Consider the following 27,430-nt stretch of genomic DNA (forward strand, 5'->3'; position numbering starts at 1 on the left):
CTCCTTAAATTGTGACATATATCCACAGAAGATTACTTTAAACATATATAGAGTTAAGAATAATTATAAAGCAAACACCAGTGTGACCATAAGAGAGGTCAAGAAATAGAACATTTTTAGCATCCCAGAAGTCACTTGAATGCCGCCTTTTCAGCCGGAAGTAAATACTTTTATGTTTTTGATGACAATCATTTATTTACTTTTCTTTATAGTTTTCTCACCTATGTTTGTATCCCAAAACAACACAGTTTAGTTCTGCTGATTTGGAATAGTACCTGTACCCTCTTATGATTTGCTTCTTTCACTCAACACTATATTTGGGAGGTTCATCCTTGCCGCCGCATGTAGCAGCAGTTCTTTAACATTCATTGCTCTGTAGTATTCCATCAATGGCTGGACCACAACTTCTCACTTCTACTGTTGATGGACATCAGGGTTGTTTCCACTGAGGGGTTACTATGAACAACAATGCTACGAACATTCTTGACATGCATCCTGGTGCATATTTGCAAGAACATCTCTAGAGTTTATACTAGGAGGGGAACTGCAGGGTCTTAGAACATGTATATCTTCATATTTAACAGATAATATACTTAACTCATTTCCAAACACCAATTTATACTTTATCACTCATAGTGAATGAAAGTTCTTATTGCTCTCCACACTTGTCAACATTTAATAGCATCAGACATTTTTCATTTTTGACAAGATAGTAGGAATGTAATACGAATTTACTGTTGTTCTAATTGGACTTTTCCTGATCACTAATGAAAATTAGTGTCTTTTTATGTCTTTTCCTTTTTCCTCTCTTTTGTTATTTAGATTCACTCTTATATGAAGGTCATTTCTTCATTCTATTGAGCCAATATTTTGCTCAATATTACAAAGTACACTAGAAATAAAAATATATTTCTACATTCCTTACAAGATGTAGGATAAAAAATATATTTCTACATCATCACAAGAATACAATATTGTATCATTCACTGGGACAGAAAGATACCATTAACTCAAGGGTATTTATTTTACAGATATCTTGAATCTTGCCATAAACTAGTCCCTTTAGAGACAAATTATATATGTAGGATTCAATGTCCCTTTGAAGGAATAACTGAATTACTAAAAACCCCTTCCTCTGAGGAAGCCCTTCTTGGTAGGACTTTAAAACAATGTTAAAATGAGGCTGCACTGGGAATTCCCTGGCAGTCCAGTGGTTAGGACTCTGCATTTCCACTGCAGGGGGCGCGGGTTCAATCCCTAGTCAGAGAACTAAGATCCCACATGCTGCGTGGTGTGCCAAAAAAAAAAAAAAAAAAAGAGGCTGCACTGTAGTAGAAACTATCAGTTGATCTTTAAATATAAACATTTTACCCTCTATGTCAGTATAATATTATATACCAGTATAACCCCTTAGATTTTTTCTTCATTCTGAGTTTTTTTCCTTCCAGTTTTATTAAAATATAATTGACATTCAGCACTGTATAAATTTCAGGTGTACAGCATAATGATTCAACTTACATACATCATGAAATGATTATCACAATAAGTTTAGTGAACATCCATCATTGCATATAGATACAAAATTAAAGAAACAGAGAAGAAAAGAATATATTTTTCCTTGTGATGAGAACTCAGGATTTATTCTCTTAATAACTTCCATACATAACATACAGCAGTGTTACTTACATTTATCATGTTGTACCTTACACCTCTAGTACCTACTTATCGTACACTTGGAAGTTTGTATCTTTTGACTGTCTACATCCAGTTCCCTCTCCGCAGTACCCCTGCCTCTGGTAACCACAAATCTGATCTCTTTTTCTGAGTTTCTTTGTTTGTTTTTGAAGTATAATTGACCTACAACACTGTTAGTTTCTGTTTTACAACACAGTGATTCAACATTTCTATACATTTCAAAATGATCACCACAGGACTTCCCTGGTGTCCAGCGGTTAAGACTCTGAGCTCTGAATGCAGAAGGCCCGGGTTGGATCCCTGGTCAGGGAACTGGATCCCACATGCCGCAACTAAGAGCCTGCATGCTGCAACTAAAAGATCCTGCACACCGCAGTGAAGATCCCGTGCGCCGCAACTAAGACCTGGCGCAGCCAAATAAATAAATAAATATTTAAAATATATATATTAAAAAACCCAAAATGATCACCACAATAAGTCTAGTTATGATATGTCACCATACAAAGGTATTACATAGTTATTAACTATATTCTCTACACTGTACCTTTCACACCCAACTGGAAGTTTGTACCTCAATCTCCCTCAGCAATTTCTTCCCCCTCCAACGCCAACCCACCTCCCCTCTGGCAACCACCTGTTTGTTCTCTGTATCTATAACTCTGTTTCTACTTTATATTTGTTCATTTGTTTTGTTTTGTTTTTTAGATTCCACATATAAGTGAAACCACACAGTATTTGCCTTTCTCTGACTTATTTCTCTTAGCATAATGGACCTCTAGGTCCATCCATGTTGCTGCAAATGGCAAGATATCATTCTTTTTTATAACTGAAATGGATTGGTGGTTGCCAGAGGTAGAGGGTGGGGTGTCACCCCTTAGTTTAAGTCTAGAGGGATCCAAGGTTGGTCAGAGGCTCTAGAAAGTGAACGAAGAGTTCAAGACAACAGACTCAACAATTATCAGTTGCATAAAACCCGGAATCAATTTAAACGTACTTACAAAGAGCCTACGAGTGCATCACAGACCATGTTTAGGATTCTTCATGAAGATTTTACATTAGCTTTTTTGGTCTATTCATGTATTTTAATAAAAATGTTATTATTTTACCTCATACCTTATCTGTCTTTCTGTCTTGCTTTTCCAAAACGGCCATGTTGTCTTTCAGAATTTTCACGATTTCTGCTGGATTTTTGTGCGATTTACTAAACAAAGGCATTTTTTTCATCTATAGAAATCTCTTCTTCCAATGTGGAATGCTAAAAACAAACAAACAAATAAACAAAAATTATAATTCTTAACATGATTAAATTGTTATACCAAAATGTCTTATAAGTTTTCAATAACCAATTCAGTAATATGAAACATTAAAATCAGTCAAACTAAAACAAGTTTCATTGGGACTTCCCTCGTGGTCCAGCATTTAAGACTCTGTGCTCCCAATGCAGGGGGCCCAGGTTCGATCCCTGGTCAGGGAACTAGATCCCACATGCCGCAACTAAAGGTCCCCCATGCCACAACTAAAGATCCCACATATCATCTAAAGAATCTGCATGCTGCAACTAAAGATCCTGCGTACAGCAGCTAAGACCCAGCGAAGCCAAATAAATAAATACATAAATATTAAAAAAATAAAACAAGTTTCACCAAGTTTTGTGCCAAATTTAAATTAATATAAAATATTTTAAGAAAGATATTTTTTAAAGTTTACCTAAAAGTTTTACTCAAAGTTTAAAATCTTTCCTAAAATAGAAATTCAAGATTTATGCAAGAAGGGGAAAAGGAGTATTTTTAGAGAATAACCTGATATTTAAAACTAGATATTTTGACTAAAGAGAGTGATGATGATGATGGTGATAATAATAATCATAGATAAAATAAAACATGTAAAACAAAAGTGGGATTAGGATCCACATACTTTGGTAAAGCAATGTTTAAAAACATGCCACTCCACAGCAATCACAAAATTACAATGTAAAATTGTTTAGAATCCGTTTTTTATTTACTCTTCAAACATTCAGCTGGCATACTCACTGATGAAATGAGGACTACCATGATGGGGGGTGAGGTGGGAGGGGAACAGGAAAATCAGTTCTTCTTTTTGAGAACATCTATTTACATAGAGCAGAGAAAGCCAAATATAGCTGTCATTGCCCTATTTACACTAAAAATGTGTTATTTTTTTTTAGAAAAAAATCTAAAATTAAAGGCTCCAGTTAGTAGAGGCATATTCATTTACTTTACATTTATTAGCAAAAATATTTCAAACATTACAGAAATATGATGTGATAAATCAAAGGCTCCCATTAACCAGTCATCCAGAGGCAACAACTATTATCAGTTTTGATACATATTCCTCCTGAATTTTTTCTATGTATATAAAAATATATTTTTTAAAACCAAAATAGAATAAATACTAAATATAGTATTTTTCAACTTTTCCCCACTTTTTATATCTTGAATATCATTCTATGAGTATATATTTAGATGCACTACAATATTTTTATAGCAATATCCATTATACAGACATATTATGTAATTACTTCTAGTATTTGGTAATTTCTTATTAAATTATTATATAATTTATTTTACCAATACCTTTATTTTTTTTTTTTTACCAATACCTTTATTGATAGACTTTTGGGTTAATTCCATTTTTCCTCATATTTTTCTTATTAACAATGATGCAATTAATCAATAAAGAATATTACACACAAATGTACACAGCAGTCGATAGCAATACTCTAAACAGTTATTCCTCTGGCATATCCTTGGCTATGGTTCTAAATATTTACTTCATCTCCCTAGACTCCTACTTCCCAAATCTGGTTCCCTAGGACTTCTGTCAAATCTCTGAGTTACCTTATACGCTTTCAAAAACTTTCTTCAGTATTTGTTGTTTGTGATCAAGAATAATGCTAAGTGGCACTCAACATACCTGCTAAACAAACAGGAGGTACTTAAACCCCCAAATTGTTCTGAGTTGGTAATTCATCCGCTATGATTCCGAAGTTATCACCCTTGTCTGCATGTCATTTGCTCTATCTGTAAAATGAGTGTTCTGTTTTTTAACTGTGAATTCACCTAGTCATATCATTTAACTCATATTTTTTTTCATCTCATTCACCAAGATATCAAGAAAAATTTTGCCAAATGTTTTGGGAAAGCCCAGATACATTATATTTATTTGTTAGTACCAGTTTAGTTACCTTATTTTATTTTTTAATACATCCCCATGACTCACTTATTTTGTAACCAGAAGTTTGTACCTTTTGACCCCCTTCACCCATTTCATCCACACCCCACCCTCCACCTCTGGCAACAACCAATTTGTTCTGTGTACTTATGAGCTTGGTTTTTGGTGTTTTTAGATTCCACATATAAGTGAGATCATATGATATATGTCTTTTTCTGATTTATTTCACTTAGCTTAATGCCCTCAAAGGCCCATCCATGTTGCCACAAATGGCAAGATTTCATTCTTTTTATGGCTGAATAATATTCCATTATACACACACACACACACACACACACACACACACACACACACACACAGAACATATGCTTTATCTGTTCATCCATTAATGGGCACTTAGGTTGTTTCCATATCTTGGCTATTGTAAATAATGCTGCAGTAAACATGAGGGTGCATATTTCTTTATGAATTAGCATTTTCATGTTCCTCAGATAAGTACCCAGAAGTGGAATTGCTATATCATATGGTAGTTCTATTTTTAATTTTTTGAGGAAACTTTATACTGCAAGGGGGATTCTTAAAGAAAGATAGAGCATGATATTTTGAATTAGATAGGCCAAATATAGCGAGCTCTAGCATATTCATCACTGGTCCACACCCATTCTAACTCCATCAAGGCCAAAGATAAAGTATGTAAGATGGAGTCCTGAAAATGGTGCTTCCTTGGGATAAAGTGGTAATAGTAATAAATTCTATGTCAGAGTTATAGAACACACATTATATTTCAACAACACAAGAAGCAGGAACAGGAGAAGATGCCATGCTAAGTCCAACGGACTGACACCAGGTGAATGCCTCCTGGGCACTGAAAGCTGTGGTGGGATTGCACACATCAGCCTGCCCTCCGGCGTTAGTGCTGACAGCAGGCCATGCAGCACACAAATATCAGAGGACTGACATGGGCCCTATTGTACTTTTCCACTTTCCAAAGTAAGTGAACAGAATAAACAACAAATAAATAGTTTCTACTAAAAAAAAAAAAAAGCACAAGCAAAGGGGAGAAATGCCCTGTGGACTTCGACAGGAAAGGTTACTTCCAAAATTAATTCCCTGTAGGAGATAGAATAGATATAATTGGTAAAATAAAAATTAAAAAAAGGAAGAGAAGAACTTAGACAAAAAGAGAGTTGGTCAAGATAAAAGATCAAAAACACATAATATACACACATATACAGAAACACCCCAAAATGCAGCATGGCAATCCAAATCTGCATACAGCAGAAATGACCCCACAGAAAATTGATTGAGGACAACCAAAAGGTACACAATTAGTTAGTCTATATTTATTCATTCAGAAAATATTTACTGAGCACCTGTAAGGTGTGAGGCGTTGCACTAGTAAATGCAAAATAAGCTTCAGAGGGTGCACAATGTAGTGGGAGACACAGCCACACAAAGGGTTTTGCCAGAATGCCAGAAAAGGTTAAACAAACTTAAATGATGGAGAAAAGGTACTTGGTGTGTGTTCGTGTGTATGTGTGTATAGTATATATTATGGAAATATGGAGAAGATACAGTGTTCTATCTATAAAAACGGGTATTACAACAATGAAAAGAGGTGGAGGAAGACAACAAATGCAAAAGGAACTAAAAAATGGAGAGAAACAACAAAGATAAAACAGCCTAAGCAGAAAAAAAGATCTAAATGTGGTCATTTACAGAATTTTTCTAGTTGAGATTAATGATGAGACCCCAAATTCAGTGCCTTGTGGCTTTTAGAAGAAACCAACATTCTTCTCTTAAAGCTCATTCCTACAAAATGACTGTTAACAACAAAAAGGATAAAAATTAAGCTGTCTTTGGACTTCCATAAAACTACATGTCATAAAACCATGGAGAGAATCTACAGAGTTCTGAAAGGGAAAGTCTATAACCTCACAATTAAGTCTCTAGCCAACATATTTATGTGTGAATAGACCGTGTACACCTACTAAAATTCTTACAAAAAGATGAGATGGAGTCAAACCCACAAGAGTTCAAGAAAATAAATGCTAAAAACCAGAAATAGTTCTTGAAAGGGAGCCTTGATAGTGCTGGCAGAACATTTGGGAGGGTGCAAATCTACAATGCATTCATGTGGGAATAAAAATAAATAAGGATTCAACTAAATAAGTTAAAAAGGAAACTGCCTCAAAAATCTCAAGAAAAGAATGATGGAAATAACAATAGAATTAGAAATAACTGAATCAGAAAAGTAAAAGAAAAAGAAAATCTCTGGTACTTTTTGGTGCATGTTTTTTCTAGTGCTAGACCTGTCTGCTCTCCTTCCCACCCCACCCTACCAAAAGGGTGGGAACATGACCCAGGCGGGGCCAGAGTATTCCTTCCACTGCCCTGGCTACAGCAATTGGCTCACAAATGGATTGTGACACCATCAAGCTAATCAAAATGCTTCAACAGGACCTTTTCCCCTAGGTATTTTAATTTAATTTAGTTTAAATAAAATATTTAGGGCATCTAGAAGAAGAAATAGAGAACAATGTAACAAGTTCCTGTATATTTACCACCCAGCTTAAAAAATAAAACAACTAAAGCAACGCTCTTGGTACAATTTTCTGATCCCATTTCCCTCTGGCTCATACTGTACCTATTTATCATTACCCTTACCTATATATGCTTTCACACTTCTACTAATATTACAGACAATATGTGATATTGTTGTGTATGCTTTAAAGCATTATAGAAATGGTATTACATGGCCAGTTTCTTTTTTTCTCCCTCAACACTGTGTTTATGAGATTTATTTGTGTTAATACACAAATCTCACGTTTATCTTACGTGCTGTATAGCATCTCACTGTATGACTATACCACAATTTATTTATCAGTTCTCCGAGTTCTAATTGTTTTCAATTGTTTATTATTACACGCATGATCATAACACAGATTCTTTTGCCAGTCTACTTATACATTTGTATGAGAATTTCTCTAGGGCAGTGGTTTCAACTTTTTAAATAGTGACTTGTAGTAAGAAATGCATTTTATATTGTGATCCAGAGCAAAGGAATGTATAAATGATTGTATAATTGTTTCATGAAACAATACTTGCCCTCTGGATAGATTCCATTCTGTTCTATCTGTTCTATCCTACATTATTTTTTTAAAAAGTGCTGATCATTATCCATTAATTCACTACCTGCTAATTAGTATGCAAGATGTCATTACAGGGGGAAGCTAGATGAAGGGTATACAGGATCTCTCTGTATTGTTTCTTATAACTGCATGTGAATCTTTAGTTATCTCAAAATAAAAAGTTAAAAATAAAGAATCCATCACTATGGAAAATGGACAGTGATAATCCAACATAAGGATAATTACTGTTCCTGAAGTAGAAAACTAACAAATGAAAGACGTACTTAAAGATGTACAAGATGTGTCTATTTGTCTACTCAATCCTTCAGCAAGCCACCCTTTTAATTGTATACAGCCACAGAACTATTTCTGGAATGTGGCTCAGCTAATGTTAATGGTATTATCTGAATGAGATTTGTGATACATCTAAAATTTTTTCATCTTGATATTTTTCTGTATTATCTATAATAGTGGGGAATAAACCCATGTAACTAAGAAAAGAACCGAATAGAAAAACCTATTTTGTTTTTGAATAGAAAAACTGAATATCATTAAAATGTCAATAATCCTAAAGTCCATAATTTGATACAATTCCAGTCACAAGTCCAAAAAAGTTTTTAGTAACTAAATTAAGCCAAGAATACCAAAAAAAACTCACAAGGATAACGAGTTTTAAAAAGGAAGATTTCTTACGAGGGAATGAAATTAAACGTGCTATCAAGTGCTATAAGTGAAAGTGACACAAGAAAAACAGACCAATGGAACAAAAGAGGCCAGATATAGATGTTACTATAAGTGACTTTCAAACTTCTGGATGTAAAATAATTTCTCTAATTTTAGAAGTGATGAAATAAATCTCAAAAAAAAAAAAAGACTGACAAATCAGTTAATATAAATATGTTACAAATCTAATAAATTGTTTTGAATTTTTATGGATAAAATAATAAAAACATTGTAGGCAAACAACAAATAAGAGAATTCTGTGACATGAATATGAAAGACAGAGGGCTAATATCATTATAAAAAGAGATCTAAGACAAATAAGAAAATCATTAAGAAATAATGCATAGATATTAGAAAACTGCAAAGGAGGAAATACAGTTAAACACATAGTAAATGTTTATTCTCTATAATGGAAAAATGCAAACTTAAAGTGAAGGACTATTTTGCCCATCATATAACAAAGTTTTTTGTTGTTGTTTTGAGAAAATTCAATTCTATTGATGGTGAGATGCAACAGGCCCTCTCTTTTCTTACTGGTGGAAGTATAAATTGGATAATAATTTGGCAATATGGATCTAGAGCCTTTAAATATTCACAACCTCTGACTTTAGTAATTCTGCTTCTATCAATCTGTCCTAAGAAAATAAACTAATAAAGGTTATCTTTATAACTTTTTTTTCCATATTTTAACATCTCTAAAATGTGCATGTGTCTTACAATTGATGGGACCTTATACTAACTGGCAGGGTTTGTTTTTGTTTTTGTTTTTTTTCTTTCTTAGTGGTACAAGAGTATATGCCTTACAACCAATGGCTTCTTAGATTTGATGAAATATAGTATATGGCTATGAAAATGTTTACAAAGAATGTGAAATGTACATGTTAAAAAAACACCATCCCATAATATAGAGCATAACTACAACTATGTAAAAGCAAACAAAACCACAAATACACAAAACCTATGCATAGAAAAAATCATTTAAAAAAGTTAACAGTGATTGCCTCTGGGTAGCTGGCTTATAAATACTTAGTTTTCTTCTTCCTTCAACGTTTCTCTTTTGTCCCCAAACTTTGTTAAATAGATCATGCAAATGTTTTTACAATGGAAACACCTTCTCATAAATGATACTTTTAATGACTAAATCACCATTTTTTAAAGTTCAAACTGTGGAATATCTGATCATCATGTCTTTTCAAAGCACTAGTCAAACAAATATGATTTCTGTTACTTGGCTATGAAATTTCATTAAGAGTAGCACTTGGCTCAGATTCTGGAGAGAAAGCCAAAAAAAATTCTTCAGCTCTGCTACCAGGGAACTCAGGCCCTGTAGATTTTTAGTAGACTTTGCCAGCTTGGCAGCATTCCCTTTCCTAAGGCACAGTAGAATATTTCATATTCCTAACTTATGTGTGAGCGCCTCTAAAGATGACCCAAAGTCAATCCCTCAAATACCTCATCTGAACATGTTCAGTGACGTAAGTGGAGAGGAGTGTGTTTGAAGGGGGCCAGGGAAAGGGAAGCTAGGAGAAGAGGTCATTTGGGGCATTAAATACCCTCACTGTTATCCCTTAAAGTATTTTAAAGGGGAATAAATGTCTATCTGTAGGTGGCTAATGAGTATCTCTAGGCCTTTATGTCTAACCTCCAAATGTGCTGTTCAATAATAGTTTTCAGTTCAAAGATTTTCCACGAAAGCTTAATGGAGTGGGAAATTTATCATTGAAGACAAGAGAAGTCTCAAGATTTCCATAGGTAAAACCATAAAAAACATAACCAAACTGCTAACTCATTGTAAGAAAGTCAACTCAAAAATGAGCCTTGTTTTCCTTCACATAGGTTATTTTACAATGAACAATAAGTAAGAAAGGAAGATTTCCAAAAGCCTTTCACAGAGCTTGCTAATTTAAACTTAGTCACAGGTACCTTCGCTCAAACTAAGAAAATTAAACCATCACATTAAAATAAATTTCAAGAAAGTTCAGAAATTACCATTCTTTTATGTTTTATTCCAAATAGGACTCACAGATAGAAATAATGCAATCAAAAAGTACACCTATGGCAAATAATTGGGCCAATAAGATTCATTTTTAAAAATCAATGGGATGGAGATTACATGAGTATATGTATTTGTCAATATTCAGTGAACTGTTCTCTTAAAATGGGTACATTTCATTGAATGTAAATTTTAAAATAAAAAAAAGTACACCTAAACGTTCTACTGTATTTGTTGCATCCCAAATAGGCCTCTTCCCACCACAAAATCATTGATTACCTTCACAGATATAATAAACTACAAAGCATATCATTATTGTTATATATATTATGATATCAAATCCATTATAAAACATATTACATATGTCAAAGTACCTTCCAATCAATGCCCGCTATCCCTCAACCATTCCATTTTAAAATATACTTCCTAGATGTAATTAGAAGACACCACAATTGCATTTTGTACTTGAAGACCTATAGAAACAAGTGAAAATCAGTGGACAAAGTATAAATAAGAACTTTCACTGATCATCCTTTTTCTCAGTTCAAAATGACTAAGAATGGACCTGTTTTTATAAGTTTTGTTAACAGAGTTTGAGGGAGCACCATTTTCAAAAATGAACAATTTACATAGAAATGAAAAACTTGTAAGAAGTGTTTTATGTACCCTTACTCATTTGGAAGCCTTGATCAGACTTACATCAGAATAAAAACTCTTTTACAAGAAAAAAACCCATGTCCTTGGGAATTGCTCCTTAATTCTAATGTATTGTAACCACTGAAACAATTTAAAAATAGAACTAGTTTATGAAATTAGGAAGACATACAACTACCAATTTATTATTATAAATATTAACCTACTAGACTACTGTTCCAGGAAAAACAACCAGAAACTTCATTCACAGTAATGTTTCTGTTGACAGCTCCAGTCATTTGTTGGAGTTAAAATTTTCTACATCTATTAGCTAATAAAGATTGTCAATGGATAATCATTTTACATTTGAATTTCATAATCTCAATTTATAGCAGAGATCTGAAGCTAGGTCAGTATTCTCAAAGACTAGGAAGTGTAATCAAAGCATCAGTTCTCACTGAAATTCACAAATGGCTATTTTTCACAACAGAATTATCAAGGGAAACTTGTAATTCTTTTTTTTGGGGGGGCGTGTCTTTCTTTTAAGCACATACATATACAAAATAATCATCAAATTTTGGTTAGATACTCTTACTGGTATTAAGGCAAAGTTTATAGTTACACTGTGAAATACAACCATTTCATAGCTTCAGTAAGCCCTGTGCCTATCTATGAACTCTCAATCTATAAAACATTAACATGGGAGAGTAAAGATGCATGTGATTTAGCTGAAATTATCTCTCATCCTATAGACTTCCAGGATTGTAAAGTTCTTCTGGATGGGTAAGTTAATATGACCTCTCATCCTTCCACAGCTGGAAGAGACTAGATGAGTTTCTGCTGGAAATTTAAGACATATAAGTCATAAAATTAAATATTTATTATTTCATTTAGAAACAGCAAAGATTTCATCTTAAACCAACTATTTTAATTACCAGTGGAACACTAAGTATGTCCATAATTAAAAAGCATGCTAACAGAGATTTTTTCCTTCTTAAGGGAATCTCAGCTAAATATTATCTTTAAGCTGCATTATAAATCTATACATGCATGTACACAGACATCCATACCTCAGAAATGGAAAATTGTCCAAACTATTCCACATTATTTCATTCAATAATTCAACAAATATTTATTAAGCACCTATTATATGCCACTTGGAACTACTCAAAATCATTACTTTTAAAATATGATTTGAAATAGAACATAGAAAGTATTTTTTGATCAGATGGAAAGGTTTTTCTGCCACTAAAAATCATCTAAGTATAATCTGCATTCATTGTATTGTTTATTTCATTACATATGTTTACTGCAGTACTAACTTTAACATTTTATATCTTGGCCTTTTAGAGAAACTTTTTTTAAAAAATTGAAGTATAGTTGATTTACAATATTGTGTTGGTTTCAGGTATACAGCAAAGTGATTCAGTTATATCTATATATATACATTTTCCAGATTATTATCCATTATTGTAGAGAAACTTTTAGGGCCAGCGTAACTAAACTTAATTTGGATAGACCTAATTTGAGTTTTCCGAATAGGCCACATTTCTTCATATGGGTCCTAGTACACATATGCAAATACATAATTCTTCTGAGTTAAAGTTGACACCTTACTTCAGAATGTCCCATGTACTCAAGATACCAAGCTTATAAATTGCCTCCCCTCATCATCATCCCTACTCATTCAAGATTACCCCCAAGTTACACCACAGTCTTCTCTTTTTCTCTTAACAGTTAGGCCTATTCTGTACTACTATTGCTTTGTTTGCTTCTTAAAATTCAATTCTTGGCTCTCTCTTTCTCGTAATGAAAACTGTGTGCTCCTAAACCCCTTTCCTTTTTGGGGTACCTTGGAAAAACTACTCAGTTCCATTTTTGTAAACCAAAGAAAGAGTTCAGTCCCTATCTGGTAACTATTTATTAGGTACCTACTTATATGCCAGACACTGGGCTAGATCTCAGAAATGGCTGATAAGCATAAAAGCAATGGCTAGAAATATTCCTATAGCAAGGAAAAGAAAAATCACTGATTTTAATATAAGATTAGATCTCATAAACAGTGCAATTTATCTTGGAAGCTCATAAAAGTACCTAGAAATGCTGTTTATAAACATACTGCTTTTCTTCAAGTATTAATATTTAGGAAAAATAATGTCTTATTCAACTTGTAATTGTTTTTATATTTAGTTTCATCACTGTAATTGATTTTCTAATATTTTTCAGGGTGGTGATGGTTTTTCTATTGTGTAAGTGAAATATAAACTTAGGCTATAATAAACACCAAGCAATCATTATTTGTTAAATTGTTTCCCAGAGAAGATGGTTCCCAAATTCCCAACAACCCACTCACAAATAAACTTCTAAGGTACAAAACACTTGGAAATTGGGGATGGCTTAGTTTTTATTTCTATATTTACAATCCTATAGGCTTAAGAAATGGTGCCACTACTAAGATAATACCAATGAATTACTAGTTTAAAATAAAAAATTATTTGGAAGATTGTGAAGCTATGTGTAAATCTTCCATCAGTCTAAGGACTGAGTGTGGGAAATTCTGTAAAGAAGTAAAATTTAGTTTGTGATATAATCTCTATTGTATTTACTTTTGACTTCAAGTATAAGATACTAGTCCTAAAAAGGTTTTCACAGACAAGCTGAGTTTCTTTTTATACACTGGTCAATAGGTTAAAAAAACTCCACAAAACAAAACCTGTTCTACAGGCTTCTGCACACATACAGGAAATATTAGAGAAAGTACAGTAGTTTTACATTATATCTAGAGTACAAACCCTTTTAATAGGTTCATTGACACCTTGCTTAAGTTTTCATTTCTGCTAAGTTGTTCTGCCTTAAAGGACTCACTTGAATCAATAACTAAGGACATCTTTTTTGAGGCTGGCAAACTAGAAACATTGCTTAGAATGATGCATCTTTAAGCAATGACTCACTTCTGCAGCTAACAATATATACTTCCTTCTTACACAGAAGAATGATTACATGCCTTCCATCGATGCCTTTAAAAAAACATATAAAATTAGCATACAATCTCCCAAGTTAAGATTGTACAAATGAAGTTTTTATTGGACTGTGAATATATATTTTAAGAGTTTTTTTCTTTTTTCTCTTCTCTATTGTTTACATACATATATGCATCTGGTTAAAATAGTTCTTCAGCAGAACAACAATATTATATAAGAGTTTGGTGCCAGCTATAAGAACAAAATAACTGCCTTATTCCTTAATTTGAAATGTGCATTCATTTTGTATCAAATGGTAAGTTTGATATGTAAATTGTCTAATTTTTATTTTCACTCCAGAACTTTGAAAAAAATCATGTGTCACTTATTGGCTCTAACAGAAGCATTCAACATTCAAATTACATATCCCTTTATTTAATGGCATCATTAACATTTCTAATTGAATTATGAGGGAATGCTAGATGAGTAATTGATAATATCAAACATCACAATGATTATTTTAAATTTACTGAAAATAGACGGAACGAGGTAACTTTTGAATTTTTATTCAGTTGAAAGAGAAACATGAAAAATGGTATCCTGCCACTATTTTATTTTTGGAAACTCTTTGTAAATAAAAACCCATTTCCAAAATAAGATATTCCATGGACACGGAATAGTTGGTAATGATTCAAGTGCCTTAGGCAACAGAGAAGTATTGTTTTGTAGTTGTTTTTTAAAACCTCTCCTAGTAACAGCAGTTTATCATGCACAAAGAAACAAGGTAACAGCACAGTTTAAAATGAAAATATAAGCAATAACTGTAAAACCTCAGCTAAACTAAAGGTTATCATATTAATTCCATCTCTGTGAACCATTATAGGTAACCTGGTTGATACTCACCAAATGTTACAGAAAAGCCCAGGCTCGCCTAAGCAACGAAAAGTAGACACGTGGTGAGGTGCTGAAGACAGCTCTCTCTGGGGCTCAAAGCACTTTAGATGAAGTAGCCTTTATCTTCCATTTAATAGAGGGTGCCTCCTATTACCAAAGCGTGGCAGAGAAGAGTTTCCACAATCCTGTCTTGACTTTCTGTCTCCCTCTTTGAAGAGTAAGTTACCACCGGAAAAAGTTAGCAGAAAATGATCACTGAACACTCACACAGGGCAGCTGTAAATTTCCACTCTCTTTGCTTGCTCTCAGATTCCAAGCCTTGCTTGTCTCTTAATCTGTCACAGGCAGTTCTGTTTCTGGTCAAACCAGCTTGCTTATGCGTTCTCCTCTCCTCCTCTAATGCACTCTTTTAGATACATACCACACAGTCACAGCTCCCTCTTTTTCTTCCTCCTTCCCAATCATGCAATGTCACAAGATGTGTGTAAAGCAATTAAGTTGAGGCAAATTTAATTCTTGGCCAAAGGAAAACAAAAGAGTCTAGGTATAAACAAAATTTTTTTCTCATCACATTTTTTCCTTTTAAGTCCTATACTTGTTCATGCATGGTTTTGTCAACAAATTAAATTGGCCTGACCATCTTGTTTAAAAATTTAAATAACAAAGGCATGTTGATAGTGATAATAACAGATTCATTTGCTAATATGTTAGATTCCCAGGGAAGATGCTATTCCCAATCATAATAAGAAAGTGTAGCAAGTAAATACACAGTATTATTAATTTAATCTTGAGATTTTAAAAAGCAAGGGAGGTGGGGGGGAGGGGGCGTTGGCACAATGGATAACGCCTCTGACTACGGATCAGAAGATTCTAAAAAGCAAGGGAGGTGTTAGAATGAGTATTCATAATTTAATTTCAGTGTAATTTTGTGAAAACTTAATTTATTAAAAAATACGGTATATTTTGAAACTTAGAATCAATTTAGTTATAAAAAGGAAATTATAAAGAACATAGAGAAATATTAACACCAAAACTATTAAATGGAGCAGCTTACACCATTTATGTGCAAACCAAATGTAACTATTTGGTGTAGAATGTCTCCCCCTCCCTCCCCACCCCATCACACAAAAGCACTATTTGTCAGGATACGTAATACCTCTTCAATGAGAATTTTAAAAGCTAAAGGTTTCAAAAAACATTTTTTCATTAATATACATGTATAATTATAGAGTAAAATTTCTTAAAATTATGGATCTTTCTGCAAGGTTTGAGGATGAGGAATTAGGTAGAAGGCTGAGTGGGATGGCTAGTGACAGGCTTAGATGGCCTTTATTAGATTCTTTGGAGTTAAAAGGTAAGCTTGGAATACATGCTAGCTCTGTGAGGATGCTAGTCAGAGCCTGCTTTGGGGTTTTCTTTTTTTAATTAATTAATTAATTAACTTATTTTTGGTGTTGGGTCTTTGTTGCTGTGCGCGGGCTTTCTCTAGTTGCGGCGAGCAGGGGCTACTCTTCGCTGCGGTGCGTGGGATTCTCATTGCCGTAGCTTCTCCTGCTGCACCAGCTCTAGGCGTGCCGCTTCAGTAGTTGTGGCACGCGGGCTCAGTAGTTGTGGCTCAATGGGCTCTAGAGCGCAGGCTCAGTAGTTGCGGTGCACGGGCTTAGTTGCTCCACGGCACGTGGGATCTTCCCGGACCAAAGATCGAACCCGTGTCCCCTGCATCAGCAGGTGGATTCTTAACCACTGAGCCACCAGGGAAGTCCTCTGTTCCAGTTCTTTAGTGCCAAAGACTTTTAGGTTCTCTGTCTCCCACTATGTTTCCACTCAAAAGTCTTGTGCTCTTCTAACAGATCTCCCAATTATAGAGCTGACGAAATAGTTGTTAGACCTATTATTACTTTAATCTTACTCTCTGCAGAACTAAAATATGAGCTTAAGAATATGAGCTTAGGGCTTCCCTGGTGGCGCAGTGGTTGGGAGTCCGCCTGCCGGTGCAGGGGACGTGGGTTCGTGCCCCGGTCCGGGAGGATCCCGCGCGCCGCGGAGCGGCTGGGCCCGCGGGCCATGGCTGCTGGGCCTGCGCGTCCGGAGCCTGTGCTCCGCAGCGGGAGAGGCCACAGCAGTGAGAGGCCCACGTAACGCAAAAAAAAAAAAAGAATATGAGCTTATGGGCTTCCCTGGTGGCGCAGTGGTTGAGAGTCCGCCTGCCAATGCAGGGGACGTGGGTTCGTGCCCCGGTCCGGGAAGATCCCACATGCCACGGAGCGGCTGCGCCTGTGAGCCATGGCCGCTGAGCCTGCGCGTCCGGAGCCTGTGCTCCGCGACGGGAGAGGCCACAGCGGTGAGAGGACCGCGTACCGCAAAAAAAAAAAAAAAAAAAGAATATGAGCTTAAATAAATTGAAAGGTAATTATATGTACTTAGTTGTTTATCCTTATGAAAAATAAGTGAATAAATCTTGGCTTTATTACTTAATCTATATATCATATATGTTAAATATATATTTCTTAACATATATACTTATTTTAAAATATATTTCTTTATCTGGCTTATTTAAAGTACAGTTTAGAAATTTAAATATGTTACAAGGAAATTTTAACACCTAAAAATTAGGCATCAAGAAGACTAGGGCTTCCCTGGTGGTGCAGTGGTTGAGAATCCACCTGCCAATGCAGGGGACACAGGTTTGATCCTTGGTCCGGGAAGATCCCACATGCCACAGAGCAACTAAGCCCGTGAGCCACAACTACTGAGCCTGTGCTCTAGAGCCCGTGAGTCACAACTACTGAGCCTGCATGCTGCAACTACTGAAGCCCATGCACCTAGAGCCCATGCTCCGCACCAAGAGAAGCCACCACAGTAAGAAGCCTGTGCACCACAACGAAGAGCAGCCCCTGCTCACCGCAAGTAGAGAAAGCCCGTGTGCAGCAACGAAGACCCAACACAGCCAAAAATAAATAAGTAAATAAATAAAAGAAGCCTAGAGATTAGTCTGCTGTTTGTTACTTCAAATTAGTAGTTCTTTAAATCTGGAATCTTATTTCCTATTTTTAAAGAAACAATAAATGGAAATTATCCCAAAACCCTAAAGGGTATTAAGAGCCTACTATCTTCTTAAGATTATACTCAAAGAGTTCTGGTATAACTGAAGAAGTTCAGAATTTGTAAGGGTAGAACTTAGAATAACTATAAGGCTGATTTTTTAAAAGTCACTTTAAAATTAGACTTTATATCAATCTGTGATGGAGTCTAAGGCACAAAATAAAGAAAAGGCATTTAATACATAATTAAACAGATTGTCTGCATATGAATGTATGTTTACATTTGATTCCTACTAAATACCATTTTTTAAGATGCATACAAAGAAATCACAAAAAGTGACCTTATATTAGGCCACAAAGACATCAGTAAATTTTCAAAGGAGAAATAGTGCAAACTTCATTCTGTAAATACAACACAATAAAACTAGAAGTTATTTTTAAATTTTTCAGAAGATAAGCAAACTGTTCTTTAAAAATACCCTATTAATACGTGAAAATTAAAAAAGAACATTCTTTCAAAAATTATTTGGACAGAGAATTAAAAGTACAATTATAGGGACTTCTGTTTCAGACTATGATGGAGTAACAGGGACTAGATTTACTCTTCTATCTTACATAATTAAAAAACTGGACAGAATTAATAAAACAATGGTTTTCAGACACTGGACACCAGGCAGCTCAGCCCAGTAATCCCTAAGAGAAAGGAAACAAACAAAGGTAAGCTTCACAATTGTCCCAGTTTGCAGAGCAGGAAGGGGAACCCAAGCAGAGCATGGCAGTCTCCCTGAGTTCAAAAGACAGAGTTGATAATTCAAGAAGGCCAATGTGGCTAAAATTCACAGGGCAAAATACCAGAGAGGGAGAGCTACAAAGAGAGCCCCAGAGATCTGCAAAAAGTTCCCCTCAAATCTTCACTGAGAACTGATCAGTGCACGTCCATGAGAAAACTCTCCAAGGCCAAGGAAAGAACCACTGGAAAGAAGCAGGCTGAAGAATTCCCACTACACACACAGGCTGAGAATAAATAGGTCATGTTCCCAACAGTCAGAATAAAGAAATCTCATAATAAATGGGAGATTGGGTTGAGTACTCAGAAAAATATTGCCTCAGTAGCAGGACCAAATTAGTCCTAAAGGTTGTTCTGGTCCCCCCCAATAGAGGTTACAAGAGAGCTTGAAAGGATCAAATTGTTTCCAAATAACTTAAGTGTATCCTAGAGAAGAATTAAAAATTTTTAGAAATCTAGCACACTACAACATAGAATCCACATGTTTAGCATCCAGTCAAAAAGTACCAGGCATGCCAAAAGCAGGAAAACACATGCATAATAAGGAGAAAAACTTAATAGAAAATAGCTCAGAAATGACACAAGTAACAGCATTAGTACAAAAAGACATTAAAACAGCTATTACAAATATACTCCATAAGTTTAAGAAAGTATAAAAAAGCATAAGTATTGTTAAGGAGAGCCCTGGAATATATTAAAAAGACACAAATCAAATTTCTAAATATTAAAACTACAATTCTGAGATAAAAATTACACCAAATAGGAAGAACAGATTAGACACTGCAGAAGAAATAATTAGTAAACTTGAAGACAAAAAACAGAAGTTATCAAAATGAAACACTGAGGGCTTCCCTGGTGGCGCAGTGGTTGGGAGTCTGCCTGCCGATGCAGGGGACATGGGTTCGTGCCCTGGTATGGGAGGATCCCGCATGCCGCGGAGTGGCTGGGCCCGTGGGCCATGGCCGCTGGGCCTGTGCGTCCAGAGCCTGTGCTCCGCAACGGGAGAGGCCACAACAGTGAGAGGTCCGCGTACTGCAAAAAAAAAAAAAAAAAAAGAAACACTGAGGGAAAAAAAAGACCAAAAAAAAAAAAAAATTAACGAGCATTCCTAACTATGGGAAAACTTCAAGCAGCCTAATGTATGCATTGTTTGAGTCCTAAAAGGAGAGCAGAGAAAAGGGGAAACAGAAAACAATGTTTGAAGAAATAATGACCAAAAATTTTCTAATTTAATGAAAACTAAACTGAGAGAAATGAAAGAAGAAAAATACAAATCTACTACTATAGTCCAAGATATAAATACTCTTCTTTCAATAATTCATAGAAAAAGTAGAAAATCAGTAAGTATATAAAAGACTTGAACAGCACTAAAACCAATTTGATCTGATATATATCAAACATACAAACATAGAAAATATGTTCTCTGATCACATTAACTTAGAAATCAATAATAAAAGATATGAGAAATTCCCAAACATTTGGAAACTAAATAGCACACTACTAAGTAATCTATTGGTCAAAGAAGAAATAAAAGCAGAAATTAGAAATTATTTGGGGGAATTCCCTGGCAGTCCAGTGATTAGGACTGGGCACTTTCATTGCCATAGACCCAAGTTCGATCCCTGGTCAGGGAACTAAGATCCTGCAATCCATGCAGCATGGCCAAAAATTAAAAAGGAAAAGAAAAGAAATTACTTTTAACTGAATGAAAAGGAAAACCTAACAACAAAATCTGTGGGATGCAGGTAAAGAAGTATTTAGAGAGATGTGTTTAACATTAAGCACTTATATTAGAAAAGAAAGCATGCCTCAAGCTAATGACCTCAGCTTCCACCTGAAGAAACTAGAGGCGTTAAGCCCAAAGCAAGCAGAACCAAGAAAATAATAAAGAGCAGAAATCAATAAAGTTAGAAACAGAAAAACAATGAAAAAAATCAATGAAACAGAACCCGATTATTTGAAAAGATCAATAAAATTGCTCAACATCTTACAAGACTGACAAAGAAAAAAAGACAAAAATATCACTATCAGGAATGAAACATTAAACCATAAAAAAGCTATGAGAAAATGCTGATATTTATTTGATCTCTGGGTAAGATAGTTTTTTCAGACCAGATCTATTTAAGAATAATGTTTTAATTTGTTAAGCCCTCCCTCCTCTTCCTTTTTAAAAACTGATTCTGGACTTTTCAAAAGACCAAGAGAATTCTGTTACAGAAACTTTTGAGAATGTGTTTTGTGGTGCCATTTAACTTGTTCTTCTATCCCCTGTATTTCCTATAAAAAGGAAGTTAGCTCTGAAAGCATAATAAAACATAAACATTTTTTACAAGATAAGTTCATAATGAATCACACCAAGAGGCAACAGTCTCATTGTCCCACTATTAGTGATCTATGTTTGATGACTGAGTTAGGGTAATAATAGCACATTTCTTTATTGAAAAGACATTTCCCTTTTTGACTAGCTAGTAGGGTATAGACTGATATTTTTTTCAACCTGCAAATATGCAATTCTCTCTCAGTGCTTCCTCCAATGATTTTAGTATTCATTGGTGATCCTTCCCTAAATCAATTACTTCACCAGGGTTGCAAACCGGTAATTTTAAAAATTCTATTCTTTCTATGTATATTGGCTGGCACTGTTTTGTAGAGAAGAGCTTCTCCTCAACTATACTTCTAATTGTTTAATTCTCTTTATTTAATTACCAATTTTGAGAGTAGGAAGCTAGTAATATTCACTTCCAATGGTGGCAAAGAGAGATACGTTTTTTTGGTGGGGGAAGTCTTTCTCTTCTCTTGAATATCACTATAGGTTCACAAATTTTTACAAATTCAATGTTTCAATCAATTACAGGCATTATTCTTTTTGGTGCTGTCCTTGTAGCCTGGGTTGTCCCCCAAAAGCAGGGTCTGAAGCAAAAGCCTCATGTAATATTATTTTAATAAGAAATCCAATCACAATGAGCAGCAATGAGGAAATAGGGGAATAAAACAAAGAAGGAATATGTCAGCCAATATGACAATGCATCATCAAGCTGGCCACCTGTTAAATCTATCAGACTGAAACTCTTAGAAGCTATATGAACTGCATTTCAGGATCACCCCTAGGGTTCGGGGGTGGGAGGGTGGGAAAGGAAGAGGAAGAATTTATCTACTGGTTCTTATCTTGGATTGATCAAAGTCTTTCCCCAAAGGGAACTAACTCCCCTACACTTGAGTTTAACTCCTCTATTCTTCCCGGTTGCACATGTGTGGGTCTGGGCACTGAGTGGACCCCAGAGCAGTGGCCACATGGAAGCCCTGTGACACGTAGCAAAGGGCTTGCAGAATGACAGGAGATGAAGCTATTAGGTTATGCCTGCATGAGGGTTTGCATAGAGGTGAAATGAGACAAGTGAGTCCTAGAGGATCTGCAATGGTATATAAGAGGTATCTAAAACAATTGCTCAAACTTCCACAAATTAGGCCAGCGGGAGTCCTTTCAAGATAGCTCCTACATCCTTCTGATACAGTTTCAATAATCCTTGAACTTTCATTGCTTTCTTGTTCAACACAATGGTGCAGGCTCACCTTGTATTTACTTTCTCCCAGATCTGGGCCATTTCTCCAGAGAGAAGTTTTCCAAATGTGAGGAACAGTGCACTTACCCTTGCTCAAAAGTGTTTACTTACTGCATCCAGCTCCAAGATCTCTGTTGGTTTTATGCTTTTTAATCAAATTTGAAGTAGCTCCTTATGGTCTAGCATTCTATGGCTCAATTATAAATTTACTCCCCCACCCACCCAGGACATCTAATAAACAAGGCAAAAGGAACACAGGATACCAGGAATAAATACTCCCACATGAAAAAGGGTAAGTGAGGAAACATTAATCTATAATATGTATGATATTTTGCTGGACAGGAAGAGCAAGCTTCCCTGCCTGGGGATGAGTTCCTTAGCTACCAAACTGGTTGCCCCTGGTTCTAATCTCTCTAATCCCTGGGAGAATCCTCCCTATCAATTGTCCTCCAACGTCACATTTGAGAGGGTCATTGTGGATGGTTCATGACTGACAGCTTTCCTGCTGAAGCCAGTCTACCTGTTTGGGGGCCAGATTTAGGGGTCTGGGAGTTGCCAAGGGATGACAGAACTTTATTTCTCAGGCTTGAATTTCTTTGACAATACAACGGTCTTGGATTATCATTTGGCTTTTAATCACTTTGCCTTTTGTCTTCTACTCATCAAAGCCAAAAACTGTTGAATCTGTTGTGATTTTTGTCTCCAACCAGCTTCCTTGGTCTGCCCATTACTCAATCCCCCAGGTTAAAATGCTTCCTTCTTGGTCTCTTCTTCCAAAAAAATGGGAGAACTTCCCCTTACACCCAGGCTGCATCCTATTAGATTGCTCTGTATTCGGGGTTGACTGCCCCACAAGGCAGAAGTAGAAAAAGATGCTTGGGTTTTCAGGCTTCTCCTAGATTCTAATCATATCTTTCTCACACTTTGTGCCTCCCTACTTTTGCTCAAACTAATTTAGCTCATGGCTGTGATCACACTGGAGAGACAAATACGCAGGCATAATGCTTAGGAAGTTCTTAGGCTCTCAGGTTCTGTATATGCCTTTTTAGTTATCCTTTTCCATATGAGCTCATTATCTCTTACTCAGAATCCTTTGACTCAAATTCTACCCAGGTGGAGCTCTGCAAAATCACATGTTGCTCCACTTGAATGATTGATTCATTTCATTAACCTGTGACTTTGCTTATTTACAATATCATTATCATGAGGAGGGTGGCTTAAAATCTGGCAACTGGAAGTGATGTCTGGAAGGTCCTAAATAGACTTTCTCCCCCTCACCCCGCCTTTTTTTTCTACTTTACTCATATCATTGGGTCATTCAGCATTTTTTTTTCATTCAGCATTTTTTATTGCAAGAAGGCAGAAATTTTATAGCCTCCTTTTACCCTTACCTTGCGTGCATTTTCTTAAAGACCTCTTAGCCTAGTACACTCATTTATTACTTAAATAAATTCCTATTTATCAGTTCTATCCATCACTCCACTTCCCATGGTCCACTTCAATATTTAACTCCCTATAGAAAGGGGTCAGCCTCTATTTCCCCCACGTTCTTCTCTCCTGATCAATAACACTGTAGTTACCTAAATAGATAATAAAGTTTGTTTTTGTGTTTGCTTTAATTATACTTCTAAGGTTGGTGAAGGTAAAATAAAACAAGAACTCTAGTACTTTAACACAGAGTGTAAATTAACATAACTTTTTCCTGTAGGGATATTAACAATAAGTTGCAAAAGGCTTAAAATATTCATTTTCCTTTTTATTTAGTAATTCAATGTCTACAAATTTATTCTAAGAATAAGTATGCAAGGAAGAATATACAGGGATATTTATTACACTACTTATAGCAAAAAATCCCAAAACTAAAGTCCAAAGTATGTGATTGATTATAATCATTGGGGTCCATGTGGCATGGGCATTGGCCAACCAAAGCAGATGTCCAAACAACCAGCATAGTTGCAGGCCATTCAGCATGCCTACTGAATATTGAGCAGGGTTCATTCATTAATACAGAATAACACGGTCAAGTTGTTTAAGAACATTTAAAGAAATGGGGATATATTTATTGCATAATATCAAGTTTAAAAATTCCAAGATGCTAAACTTAGTAAAGAATATGAGCCCCCAATTTTTGTTCTATTTTTTACATAAATATTTCCTTCTATTTGGACATGGAAACAATACCAAAGGTTAACATTAGTTGGAACACCAGTGGTTACATTCATACATTCTTGTGTTTTCCAAATGTTCTAAAATTAACATGTACAGTCAGTTTTGCTACAAAATGAGGTAAGTGTTCCTAAAAATCTCCAAGCTATGCAATATCATGCAATAAGAACCACAGGAATTCTGGGGAAAACCAGGTTGGAGCTCAATACTCAAAAATTTCATCAGTGACATATTTTTTCTCTTAAAGTAGGAACCTAATAAAAATAGTAGCACACTTTTACACATGTTAAGTGGTTTAAAAAAATACATAAATACTACAATAAATATGGTACTTTTCCTTGAAAAAGACCTGACATTTTGCTTATGGTGGTGGATGTTAGGAGACTTATAGCTTGTAAATTATTTCAAAATAGTGGAAATAGGATTATCTGAAATCAGCTGGAGAGTTGTAACACCAAACATGGATGAATGTGACTCATATAACATGTGGTACACAGAGACAGCTGGTACATGCTTGAGGTCTGTGCATGTCTATGTTTTGTGCATTTCTCCATGGTTTATGTTTTGTGCATTTCTCCATGGCTTGGTTCAGCTGGGTGGTTTTCTGCATTCGTAAAACTGTACAAAAGCAAATGAGAAATCTGCATCGTGCTCAAATGTTTCCTAATATGTCAATCATATTGGAACAAATTTGTGTTTTCAAAACAAGTGTTAAAAGCAGAAATGACTCTTTTACCACTGTAAAATATATGTATATGTTGAGTATGCTAACAAGTACTGTGAACCTATTGTTGTAATTTTGCTAATTTGGGTAACTACAGATTTTTTTTTTTAAGTGGTATTTACCTCTTACTCTCGCTGTTTTGTTTTGTTTTTTAAACATCTTTATTGGAGTATAATTGCTTTACAGTGTTGTTTTAGTTTCTGCTGTATAACAAAGTGAATCAGCTATATGCATATGTATATCCCCATATCCTCTCCCTCTTTCGTCTCCCTCCCACCCTCCTTATCCCACCCCTCTAGGTAGTCGCAAAGCACCAAGCTGATCTCCCTGTGCCATGCAGCTGCTTTCCACTAGCTATCTATTTTACATCTGGTAGTGTATATATGTCAATGTTACACTCTTACTTCGTCCCAGCTTACCCTTCCCCTCCCCATGTCCTCAAGTCCATTCTCTATGTCTGTTCTTTATTCCTGTCCTGCCCCTAGATTCACGAGAACCACTTTTTTTTTTTTTAGATTCCATATATATGTGTTAGCATACGGTATTTGTTTTTCTCTTTCTGACTTACTTCACTCTGTATGACAGACTCTAGGTCCATCCACCTCACTACAAATAACTCAATTTTGTTTCTTTTTATGGCTGAGTAATATTCCATTGTATATATGTGCCACATCTTCTTTAGCCATTCATCTGTCGACGGACACTTAGGTTGCTTCCATTCACTGTTTTTTTCTCCTCGCTTCTCATCTATGCTTTTGTTTCTCTATTTTTCTCTCTTCCTAAAGATTACAGTATAGGTACAAAATACCACAGCTACAACTTCAGGTAGCCCAGGAATAACATTTGACTTTTCTTCAATAGTCTTATGCCAAAAAGGGAGACCCAAAGCAAAGAATCTATTTATTATCTTAGGAGTTTGTCATGCTATCCATGTATCATAGATATCTCTAGTTCTTCTCATAATTCCCATTTCAGACAGAATTAACATCGTGGCCCTGGAACTTGCTTAAAGATACTCAAATTGCTTTCATAAAAGCAGAATACAGAAGAAATGCCAGAGGACAAATGCTTTAGAGGTGTCCAAGTTGCACTGAAATAGGGGTTAATTGATAGAATGAAAACACATTTCCAATTGTCCATTAATTGCTAATCCTTGGCCAAATTTGGAAATCTTTAAAAGTTCTTAACTTCAGCAAGATAACAAAGCTTCTTCATTAGTCTGTTTTCTCTCTTATACTAACTCTGCTTCCATCTCCACCTTCTGCTTTTTTTAGGAAGGAGGAAGCTTGAATTACAAAATTTAGGTGACACCCCTGCCTATTGGCTGTATTTCCAAAATGTCAGAGCAATCTCTCAAAGCTGAGACCATCAATCTTTTTCTCACTTTCTAGCACTACTCTGGCCCCCTACTGGTACTGCACTGCAGTGGCAGCTGCAATATTTGGCCCTCAGCAGTAACATCTACTATGCCAGTCCAAGGAATGACTGCCTTGTTTCCCTAATGCCAAGATAAAATATATCTCTACATATATCTATTTAGTAATAAATAAATATAGATATATAGTCTCTGAAGGCCTTTATGTGATAAACTATTCTGAACACTCTTCTCATATCAAGTGCCTAGTTTCACAGTCCATAAAATCTTTGAAATTAGGCAGACCCAGATTTGAATGAAAACAGATTGTACGTAAGTAACATATCTTTAAATTGGACATAACAGTATATACTCCAGGACTAGTTGTGAGCATCAAGTGAAATAATATACATACATGCCTGACTCAGTTAACTGTTAAATGTTAGACACTGCTCCACTCATAAAAAACAAACAACAACAACAAAAAAACTCTAGCATATATTAAAAGTACATCATCCAACTTGCAGTTGCTCTATCACTACTCCTGAATGGGGCAGATCCACTGGAGGAGTCACAA

At 35.3% G+C, this 27,430-nt stretch overlaps 1 protein-coding gene across 8 annotated transcripts in view; it reads right to left on the minus strand.

Moving 5' to 3' along the window:
- CAB39L (calcium binding protein 39 like) overlaps window positions 1-27,430 on the minus strand; it is a 101,883-nt gene that overhangs the window by 46,534 nt on the left and 27,919 nt on the right. For 2 of the 8 annotated variants that reach the window (XM_027116321.1, XM_027116322.1), the window contains exons 4-5: window positions 15,231-15,429; window positions 2,809-2,950 (exon numbers count right to left, since the gene is read on the minus strand). In XM_027116321.1, coding sequence (XP_026972122.1) covers window positions 2,809-2,919 — 111 coding nt within the window. In that variant the 5' untranslated portion in view covers window positions 2,920-2,950; window positions 15,231-15,429. Of the gene's footprint in view, window positions 1-2,808; window positions 2,951-4,629; window positions 4,737-15,230; window positions 15,483-27,430 lie in introns of those variants that run through there. The other 6 variants (XM_027116325.1, XM_027116320.1, XM_027116318.1 and 3 more) reach the window with 4 other exon arrangements.

Source organism: Aethalodelphis obliquidens, unplaced genomic scaffold, assembly GCF_003676395.1.
Source record: "Aethalodelphis obliquidens isolate GAN/ISIS:26980383/991018 unplaced genomic scaffold, ASM367639v1 scaffold16, whole genome shotgun sequence".
Taxonomy (NCBI): Eukaryota; Metazoa; Chordata; class Mammalia; order Artiodactyla; family Delphinidae; genus Aethalodelphis; species Aethalodelphis obliquidens.